The sequence below is a fragment of the Megalops cyprinoides genome, chromosome 14, assembly GCF_013368585.1.
Source record: "Megalops cyprinoides isolate fMegCyp1 chromosome 14, fMegCyp1.pri, whole genome shotgun sequence".
Lineage (NCBI taxonomy): Eukaryota > Metazoa > Chordata > Actinopteri > Elopiformes > Megalopidae > Megalops > Megalops cyprinoides.
Genome location: NC_050596.1, coordinates 8,645,456 through 8,656,160, shown reverse-complemented (window position 1 = coordinate 8,656,160; position 10,705 = coordinate 8,645,456). Strand labels below are relative to the sequence as shown.

At 46.1% G+C, this 10,705-nt stretch overlaps 1 protein-coding gene across 1 annotated transcript; it reads left to right on the top strand.

Annotated features, from left to right (window-relative positions):
* The first annotated feature begins 6,168 nt into the window (after window positions 1–6,168).
* On the top strand, window positions 6,169–9,422 carry LOC118789542 (C5a anaphylatoxin chemotactic receptor 1). The gene is made up of 2 exons (XM_036546015.1): window positions 6,169–6,321; window positions 7,873–9,422. The coding sequence occupies exon 2, from the start codon at window positions 7,880–7,882 to the stop codon at window positions 8,972–8,974; it is 1,095 nt and encodes a 364-aa protein (XP_036401908.1). The 5' UTR covers window positions 6,169–6,321; window positions 7,873–7,879; the 3' UTR covers window positions 8,975–9,422.
* The last annotated feature ends 1,283 nt before the right edge of the window (window positions 9,423–10,705 follow it).

Below are 10,705 nucleotides of genomic sequence, written 5' to 3'. Positions count from 1 at the left end.
CGGACACCTGGCCTCAGTGACTAGCCCCTTCATCCACCAGCAGATGATGAACCTCATGCTCCAAAATGGAGGCTACACTCGCACCTGGATTGGAGGATTCAACTACCTGAAGGTCAGAGGCCTGCGATCAACTCTGCCAGTTTGACTAGGTCTCTTGCGTATATGTGCTTGGCTCTAACTGCAACTGTGTGTGTGTGTTTTTTTCCATGCGTATGTGTGTGTTCGTGTGTGCATGTGTGCATCTGTGTGTTTGTGCATATGTTGTGTGTATGTGTATGTGTTTACATGCTCGCATGTGTGTGTGTGTGTGTGTGTGTGTGCATGTTTGTTGTATGTCCAGACTGGTCGGTTCCTGTGGTTGGATGGCTCCCGTTGGGGCTATGCTGATTGGCTACCTGGAGAACCCAACAACACAGCTGGAGTAGAGGACTGTGTGGAGATACTGAGTGAGTCTTTCCTCTGTTCTACGACATACCCTCATACTACATGCTCCATGACTCACCACCACACTGCACGCTCCCTGATACACCATTGTATTTGTTCCATGACTCACCATCACACTTCTTGTTCCACTGCATACTTGTTGCTGTCTTCTCTTTGTCTGACGTGGCTTTGTCCTGCTTTCAGGTAATGGGAAGTTCAATGACATGCCCTGCTGGGATCTGCGTGCTTTCATCTGCTCCTATCCTGTGTAGGACCACCTACCTCAACTCTGAACCTTGACCCCTGACCTTTAACCCTTGATTTTTTTTAACCCCTGTATGTAACAGCAGTAATAACACTCTCTATTTCTTTTTAGAGTTTTGTTTTCATGCCAGGTGAAAGCAGAAGCTCTTTTTTTCTTTCTGTGTACAAAGATTCTGTAAAACAGAGGCAATACAGTTTGTAAGTTTTGTAAATACATGTGATATGAATCAACTCTGTAACTAAAAGTGATGTGCAATATATTTATGGAATTTATGAAATTTAACAATATCCAACAGTACCATAGGAACAGCACAGAGCAGACAGTTCTCACAACTCAAAAACCAGGTAGCTCTTTGGTTGTGTTTTAATGTATCATGCCACAAGGACTCTGTGAACATGTGCTTGTTGGCTGGATTGGCTCATTGTCTTCACTTTGGCCTGTGTATCAGCTGAGAGATTAGTGAAGCTGCACAGAATTGGTTCATGACGCTGTCTTTAGGCTATAGTTCCTTTATTAAATTTTGTGCATTACAAAAACAAACCTGACTCCCATTTATCTCTTTGCTGTAAATATCCCCCCTTCCTCTGTCTTTTTCTCATACCAGCATTTATTGCTTCAGCTTCTTGTTTCTCACTTTTACATTTTATATGTCAATAAAATATTTTTAAAAAGAGAACAAATCTATGAATGAAGATGTTCAAATCTCTCTCTCTCTCTGTCTTTCTATTAGCAAACTACCTATTAACTGTTTTTAGAGACAAGGATTGCAGACATGTACCAAAAAAAAACTGTAAAATCTCCACTAATCTCCACACGGTGGTGCTGTGGAGTCAATGTCAGACATACTTTAGCCAGAGATGCTTTTGCCGGAGATACTTTAGCCGGAGATACTTTTCTTTTCCTGTTTGACTGTGGGCCACGTGACTCTGTATGATTCCATATAGACTCTTTCATTTCATTAATGGCAAGCGACCAATTCATGTTCCACATAAAGCTTCCTTTTATATCTCATAACCACACAGGAAAATGAATAACACATTGGCTGATGTGTACTATAGGAGTGAACACTTCCCTTCCTCTCTAATCTGTAGTTTGGGTAAAGTTTGATTTGAAGACACAGATTACAGTTTTATCATTTCCTTTTAGTCTGGATTTCAGCATATGAAGATTGTTGAAATTGTTAGCTTTGTTTATACAGATAGCAGGAAGTTTCATTAATGTTCCAGACTGGGCCTTCATTAGTGGGCTCCTCTGACATCCTGCTGTGGTTGGACCACAGGAACAGCCTACTCAGCAGACTTCTGTTTCACAACCTTCTCAGAACACACATTTCAACACAGCACCGGTGAAAAGGACTTCCAACTCACTCAGACACACATACACACACACACACACACACACACACACACACACACACACACACACAAACACATACACCTTGCTTATCAAACATGTAAAGACCATAACAGCTGCATGTTCAGACAGACATCTCTACAGCAACAAAGCAGGCAGTGAGAGATAATTAACGGAGGCAGTTTTCATTACTATGACAAACAATCTATTAACAAATCTATTACAATATTACAATATTTATGTGACAGATTTTTAATCCCAGCACACCACAGATCAGTCCTCTCCCTCAGTGGTGTGTGTGTGTGTGTATCTATACGTCTCTGTCTGTGTCTGTGCTTGTGTGTCTATTATTGTGTGTGTATGTGTGCTATTCTGCGTTTATATATATGTATATATATCCATATCAGTTGATATCAGTTGATATAGTTGTTCTCATTTTAAAGTCTTGACAGGCCTTATGTTTACGTCAGATCCTGTCATTAACCATGCCTGCGCTGTGTGTACTAATAAAGCTGACTGTTATTTACCAGGAGTGCACACAAGGCAGATATGGCCTTTTATGCATTGGCTAAACAAATATGAAAAATGAGAATTACACAAAATAATAACCTACATTTAAAAGTCTATGAACAGTATTGGTCTTCTCAACTGCAGAAAACTTTTTTATTTACAGTGAAAAAAGGCTCACATTGAATCAGGTTACATGAAAATTTCTATTAAATTTGAACATCTAATTCAAGTTTTCATGATCCAGAACATTAACAGCAATTGAGTGTTCCATGGCTGATGTAAGAAGTTGGAAGTTAAAATTTGTTATTATAATTGACAACATTTGTGTCAGTCATGCTTCACATTGGGCTAATAATGGAGCCAGCTTTGAACACCCGATGCAATCACTGGTGCAGGAGTAAAGCATTTGCATAAACTCTCATCGGTCATCTATTAATAAAATTGGTATTGATCCATCAGGCAGCCTCTAGTATGTTTGTTTGTTTATGTGTGGATATGTGCATACATGTATGCGTGTGTGTGTGTGTGTGTGTGTGTGTGTGTGTGTGTGTGTGTGAGACATCATTGTCTCCCTATATAGAATTTGGTTGGAATGTGGGCATTTTTTCACCAATCCAACCATGAACATTTTTCTTCCACTTGTGGAAAGTGCTTTGATTCTAGAAAAATATTCAGACAGGTTTCTGAGAATGTGTCGATTCAGTCTGCAGTTTTCAACAGGAAACAAACTCATGTGACAAACCAAAAAAAAGCCACTTAAAAGTACTTCTTTGTCTGTGATGACCACACCAACTGTTTCTCAGGCCCAGAAAATAGAAAAATATAAATAGCTGTACCAAGGCAACACCTGTTACACAGAGCACTCTGACCACCAGCAAGGACTCAGCTCAGCAGAGGTAGGCAGACACTCTTGCACACATGAAGGAAACCATCAGTTACTGGCCACTGTCCCAAGAGGAACTGTCTGAGACACACAGTAGCTGGGCTTTGTGCAACACCACTAACAGTTTCAGAGCTTTACTTGGGGCTACCGCTGGGCAATAAAGGTGTCACACAATCCCACAATCCCCTAGGACGTGAGCTGAGCAGCCCTGCTGTTTCTTGTTGATTGGGTTTTGTCTGTGACATGTTTTCACACAAACATGTCTCTGAGAGACATCAGACACCTTCCATCAGATACTGGCCATGCAACTGGAGGCCTCATTCAGACAACAGATTAAGGAAGGATGTGATGTAACTCTTTTTTGAGAGTTTGACTTGCTCAGTATCATTGCATGATGGGAACAGTGCCATACCAGCATAGCAGGCTACGTCCAGGGATGCTGGTGCATTTCATGGAAGCAACACTTTTCACTTCTTAACACAAATGTCAGAACATGGAGAGGGCGGAGGTCATGTATTTCCCTTGACAATATCTGTATTTATGTTGATGTTCTTATTCAGAGGGACTAGCAAAGCTAAGGTTCACAAGTGTGTATAGTGTGGTGAACAGGGAACATCACAGCACATTGGGACTAAAGTGGCAATGTGCTTCACAGTGCTCCAATAACCAGCCCCCAACTGAAACTACAGATTGAAAAAACATAATGGGTGTGATTAAATATTCAAAACCAGGGTGAAAATCCAATTCTAGAAACAAAAACGAATGAATAAAAATGAATCCAATTTCTTAGGAGTAAATAATACAGTAAAATTAATTTCCAACGTACAGGAGCAAAAAAGCAAAGCTTTGCTTACCAGTAATGATGTTACTTCATAAGTTCTAAGGAAGTTGTGGTTACTGAAACAAGATTGAAAGGAGAAATGGCCACCAACTGGCATGTTGCCATGAGCAATTGGCATCTGACACTTTCCTATTGTACCACTTCTGTATTTAGCCTGTCACAGCATGTCAGACTGACAGATGTTCAGATGTAGTTCTTCCTTTTCTCTATGTACTGTTCATTGGAAGCCCTTCTTAAATGTCTTCTTGTACTTTTTCTTTTTAGGGCACTCTGGATGACAGCCTCTGGCAAGTGAACACATTTGTATGTAAATGTACTCTCAACAGAAAAACACCCGCTCACCTGTGATTAAAAAGCAAAGCTGCTACCTCTCTGCCCTAAGTCACTTCACATCTTCTAGCAAGTTGCTACTAGCAACATGGCTTCCAATCAGCGGGAGACATCATACCCCACCGTGTTGATGTTTCTCCTCTTCGTGTGGCCCTGTCTGGAATGTGTGTTAGGCTCGTCTCTCCATGGCAACCTCTGCACTCACCTAGGGGCGCTGGAGCGACACACACTTGCAGTCCTCCAATACCACACACGCACTCATCGGCTGTGCAAAGCACAAACGGTCACACAGCGCACCGCGGTGATGTGGGCATCCGTTGGAGGAGAGGCGCTGCTCCTCTGACATCAGCCAAAACACTTGCGGGTTCCTGAGAAATTGCAATGTGTCTGAGAGTGGTGAGACAAGGAAACTGTCTCCAATCTGCCCACTCCTAACCCCAGGGCAACAAAGCCAAGTTATAATGCCACTCTAGGATACCAGTAACCGCTGGCTAATGACACGGCCTATTTCAAACCTAAGGCATATCAGGTATTTAATTTAATTTAATTTCATTTCATTTCATTTATACTATATTTTTAGGTGGGGACACCATATTAAGAAGAGGTACTTTACAACAGCCTCCATTAGCTAAAAGATTTGTATAGCATTTGTCTGAATCTATCTTTCCTCTGTTAAATCAGCATTTTAAAGTTCTTTTTTAGCCTGTTCACACTCTATTCTTTCTGGAAGAACATCAGAGGCATTTCAGCAGCGGTCTGTATGTGTCAGCGGACGCACACCTTTCAAAGAGCAAACATGACGGTTCTCAAATGGCAAATATGACGCACTCACAACCGTTTAACCCCTTAGAGGCCAAATTTGGGATTTACGTGGATTTTTAAAATTATTTTTCGACCAGAAGCCACCCATAAAATTGGAAAAGGTGTGCCAATGTTTCTAGCAACCTTGCCTGGAGGCCACAGCACTCATTCGAAAGCACACTGAAAATGGGTGGTTTCTGCTGTCACTCAGGATAAAGAGAGATCTATCATCTTCTCACACCACAGAGAGATGGTGGGGGAGGCGGGGCTGCTGGAAGGGCTGTTTCTCTTTCCATTCCTTACAGCCCAATGCATTGCTGCTATGAAGGATCACAGAAAGCCATTACGAGTATGCTACAAAGCTGTTTTGATCATGTTTAAGCTCTGCAGTTCATCAATGAACAGTTGGTGTTGCATGCTTACATCTTATCTTGACAGCTTGAGTCTTCATCACTGATTTTTGCCATCATGATCTTCTCAGGATCATAGCATCTGCCAAATTGATTATTAACTGTAGCAGTAGGTGCCATCGTAAAATATGAATTATGATGATTATCATTTGAACAGTAAGCGTGAAAGGAAACAGGCACAGAGTTCCAGTTAGAGGCTTTCTGTGAAGTGCAGAAAAAATGGATATTAGAAGAATGAGGCGTGAGCAGTCTCCCACCCACCTCTCAGTGTCGCAATCTCGCCCGGGCAAGAGGAGGAAGCATGCAGTCTCCACCTCTCTCGCTCAAGTACATTCACTCCCTTTCCCTCTCTCTCAGACACACTCACGCTGTCTCTCCTCACGTGCGCACAACAAACTCACACTTTCCCTGGAGACACTCACACTCTCCCACACGCTCACACACACACACCCGCGCGCGCTCACACACACACGCACACACACACGCTGACAGACTTCTTCAGCAGGTAAGAAACAATGGCTGATAGCGACCGTGTTTGAGTGCAAAATCTTCCCTCTGAGGTCTAAGGTGTGTTGTCATTCATGGAATGCGTGGAGGATGAGCGTAGACATGCCCTGAGACGTGCGGAGGTGAGATCAGCGAAAGCCGAGAGCCGTGCTGAGGTGATGCCAGTGGGAATGTGGAGCTGTTTGGTGGCGATATCAGTAAGAGATGCGGTCCGCATTTAGGCGCTATCACTGACAGCTGAAAGCTGTATTGAGGTCAAATCCGTAAGAGCTGACAGCCGTGCAGTGGTGTTATTAGTAACAGTAACTGGTAACAGCTGGGATCAGTATTTAGGTGATGTAAGAGCTGAGAACAATGCGGTGATATCAGCAAGAGCTGAGAGGTGAGATCAGGAAGAGCTGAGATCTGCATTTATGTGGTATCAGTAAGAGCTTAGCGCTGTGTGCTAGTGATATCAGCAAGAGCACTGTCTTCAGGTTATATCAGCAAGAGCTTGAATCTGTATTTAGGGCGATATCTGTAAGGGCTGAGAGCTGTGTGGTGGTGATATCAGTAAAAGCGGTGTGATCTGTACCTGTCATACTGTCAAACACTGTCAAGAATTAACCGCTACAGCTAAACCAATGACCAACCAAGTCACTATATGCTATGAAAGAAATGATGTCTGCAAACGCATGCTGATTATTGAATCACTTCGCACAAACATTTAAGAAAACAAGTGGCACATCTAAGAACAATATGGCTTCAGAGTGACAATCTAATAAAGAGGCTGGTGCAGAGACTAATTCAGATTGTAATAGAGAGAGCTTTGAGACTGTAATGCAACAGACTGTAATGCAGTAGTCATATATAGTGAGATTCTTGATTCCCCTGCTTCTTGATCGGGGGCAACAACCAACACTATAAAGAAAAATATTCAGTCTAATGTGGTATTAAATCTGATAACAGTGAGTTCAGTCAGCAAATTCAATTTACTCAGCAATGAGAGGAATGAGGAATTTGAAAGCAAAAAAGACGGAGACTGGGGGAGAGTAGTGAAATAAAGGATGGAACAATTCATTTTAGATGACAGCTGAAAAGCAAGTGAGATGAAGCAATGCAGGAACAGAAGGAGATGGGCTAACTAGGGAGAGACACCACCATACACATTAATACACCACAGCACACAGTAACACACAGAGACACACATTAACACACAGAGACACACAGAGACACACAGTAGCACACATTAACACAAAGACAGTAAGAGACACAGAGACACACAGTAATGCACACAGACACACGGTAAAAAAACATTAACACACGGAGACATACAGTAACATACATTAACACACGTTAACACACAGAAGCATACAGTAACACACGTTAACACATATTAACACAGAGAGACACACAATAACACACATTAACTCATCGATACACTCAGTAACACAGATGTGCGCACAGACAGCCGAGTGTCAAATGCTGGAGCTACGTATAGTTGGTTTTTGCAGAGGCAGAAGCACAAGAAGGCAGCAGTTTGTGACGCACTGTGTGTCTCTGTTCACAGGCAAATCATGGCACACAGGGCCACATCTGGATGGGCGTTAGCCCTCAACACCACCCCGACCCCCCTGGGCATCCAGCCCAACGCCACGGGCTCATTTACGGAGGTGTCCCGGGTCACGCAAATGGTGGTCACCGTGCTCATCTTCCTGGTGGGCATCCCCCTGAACGCCCTGGTGGTGTGGATCCTGGGGGTGCGGGGTGGCCGGCGGAACGGGCGCGCGAGGGAGGAGGCGCGGGGCGCCAGCAGCTTCCGGGTCTACGTGGTCAACCTGGCGCTAGCCGACCTGGTGCTGGTGCTGCGGACGCCGCTCATGCTGGGCTACCTGGCGGACGGCGGCAGCTGGCCGTTCGGCCTGGGCGCCTGCCGACTGGTCATGTTTCTCCGCGGGCTGGGTCTTTACGCCAACGCCTTCCTGCTGTGCGCCATCTCCCTGGAGCGCTGCCTCTGTCTGCTGCGGCCGGTCTGGTTCCGCCTGCGCCGCCCGCGCTGGACCGTCCCGCTCATCTGCGCCGTGCTCTGGGTGCTGGCGGCGTCCCTCAGCACCCCCTACATCAGCACCGCCACCCTGTTCGTCCTCAACAACCGCAACCAGTGCTGGGAGAGCGCCAAGCCTGTGCAGACCCTCTTCATCATGGAGACCACCATGGGCTTCCTGCTGCCCCTGCTCCTCTTCCTCTCCAGCAACCTGGTGGTGCTGCTGACCGCCCGGCTGGCGGGGGGTGCGGTGCCTGGTGGCGGCAGCGGTGCGCCCTGTACCACCTCGCTGCGCCTGGTGCGGCTCTACCGCGTGCTCTTCCTCACCATGCTGCTCTTCCTCACCTGCTGGGTGCCCTATTTCACCTGCCGCTTCCTGAAGGCGCTGGCAGACGTCCGGCCCAGCTCGAAGCACCTGTACATGCCCGCCCTCACCGGCATGTACGTGTCGCTCTACCTGGTCTACGTGAAGAGCGCGCTGAACCCCACGCTGTACGTGTTTGCCGCCCGCGGCCTCAGCCGCACCGTCCGCGCCTCCTTCTTCTCCGCCGTCGACCGCATCTTCAACGACGACACGTCCGACTACGCCCGGCGGAAGTCCCTGCGGAGGACGGACTCGCAGTTCTAGTGGCCGCTGGCTCTGCGTGGCCGGCCGTGTTGGCACACTTCGGCCCAGTTGCACTAGTTAGACTAGCACCCCTCGGCACTGTTGGATTGGTTAGACTGGCACCGTTCAGCAATTTTGGACAGGACATACTGGCACACTTCAGCAGTTTTGGACTGGCCATACTGGCACACTTCGGCCCTGTTTGGATTGATTAGACTGGCACACTTCGGCCCTGTTTGGATTGATTAGACTGGCACACTTCGGTCCTGTTGCACTGGCACGCTGTTACAGTCTAACCCTCTCTGGGTGCTCTCGTTCTGCCTCTTGGGTCATGGCATTTGCATGGTCAGGTTCTACGAGCTGCGGGCACAGCAGACCCACACTGGTTTGGAGGACAGGAACATTTATCCTGCAAAAATCTTTCTGACTCTATCAAACTCATATGCTGCACTGCGTTGCGATTGTTACTCACTGCGCTACTATGACATTTATGCATTGGCTTTAAAAAGAAGCATGAATTCTAATAAAGTAAATGCTCCACACATTACCTTGAACCACTTGAGTACGAAACACTGACTGGAAGCATCTGCATTCACTCTTGAACAGTTGCTGCTACAGTGTTGGAAAGTACTGCTTATCCGTAAAACAAAAAAGATGTGAGATTATCTGTAAGATTAAAAAGCACTGAAGTGAGTTTAGTCTTTATAAAAGTGGGTGAATCTAAGAAAAATGGCTACAAAAAGATGTAGATTCACTTAGCATAACAGGCCAGAGCCGCCAGTGCTCCACCACATCCTACTTTTAGTGCCGTGAGCAGCAAAGTTCCTGCATGGGTAAACACAGATGAGATGCTCACACAAACTTCTCAGACCCAATCCCGCAGGCACTGTGCCTTCTTGTCTCTGGGTCACCCGGCATGATTCGGGTGGTACAGGTGAGCCATATCTGCTTTGTCAGAAAAGTGGGAAGGCCCACTACAGGTGACTGCAAAAGTCTGCCCGCTCCAGAGTGTCCTCCAACCCTACATGGGCAATCTGGATTGGCTGTCAGCGGCCAGCCTTTGCCCCTCCACAGCCAGACAGAGAGCAGGAGGGCATAAAGTCATACTCCAGCAGGAACATAGAGGCAGACGGGTGCGGGCAGCACTTTCACCATTCGGAAGTTCAGTCGAGGCTTGCAGGGATTGTGCAAAGATACTGAAGCGCAAAAAAGCGAAACGTGTTATAGCCTGTGTTTTTAAACGATACAGTCACGCAAACCTTTGTTCCAGTCGAGATCAAGAAGATCTCCGGTTCCACTGTGCCCCGCCAAGCTATCGCTGTTACATCTGCGTGTGTGGAGGGTACAAATTAGAACTGCTGTAGATAAGCATATTTTCTGCCTTTCAGGATGTTTCGGTTGGATTTCGGTTGCACAGCTGGTACTCTAGAAGAAGGGTAACAAGTCTTCAGAGAATGGCTGGTGCAGGCTCACCAGGGGCCACCAGGTTGTAGCGAGTGCAGGCTGTGCTGAAGCTTTTCTCAGGCCAGGACGGCGATGGTCACACGGGTCTCTCGGAACTTGCTGCTTCCTTCAGTGTAAAAAGCGCCGAGCTGTGAGCCCACACTTCCTCCTATCTGACCACCAATGGTGCATTCAAAATAATTTTGCTTTCAATTTAACCAGCTTCCCTGGAGGGCTGCAATGTCTGCAGGGCCACCTAATTCCTGGTCCTGGTGGGCCAGCGTGACAATGAAGCATACAATAAGCCTT

Excerpts from the sequence above, each read along its gene's own strand:
- LOC118789542 (XM_036546015.1), top strand. The coding sequence starts at position 7,880 with ATGGCACACAGGGCCACATCTGGATGGGCGTTAGCCCTCAACACCACC.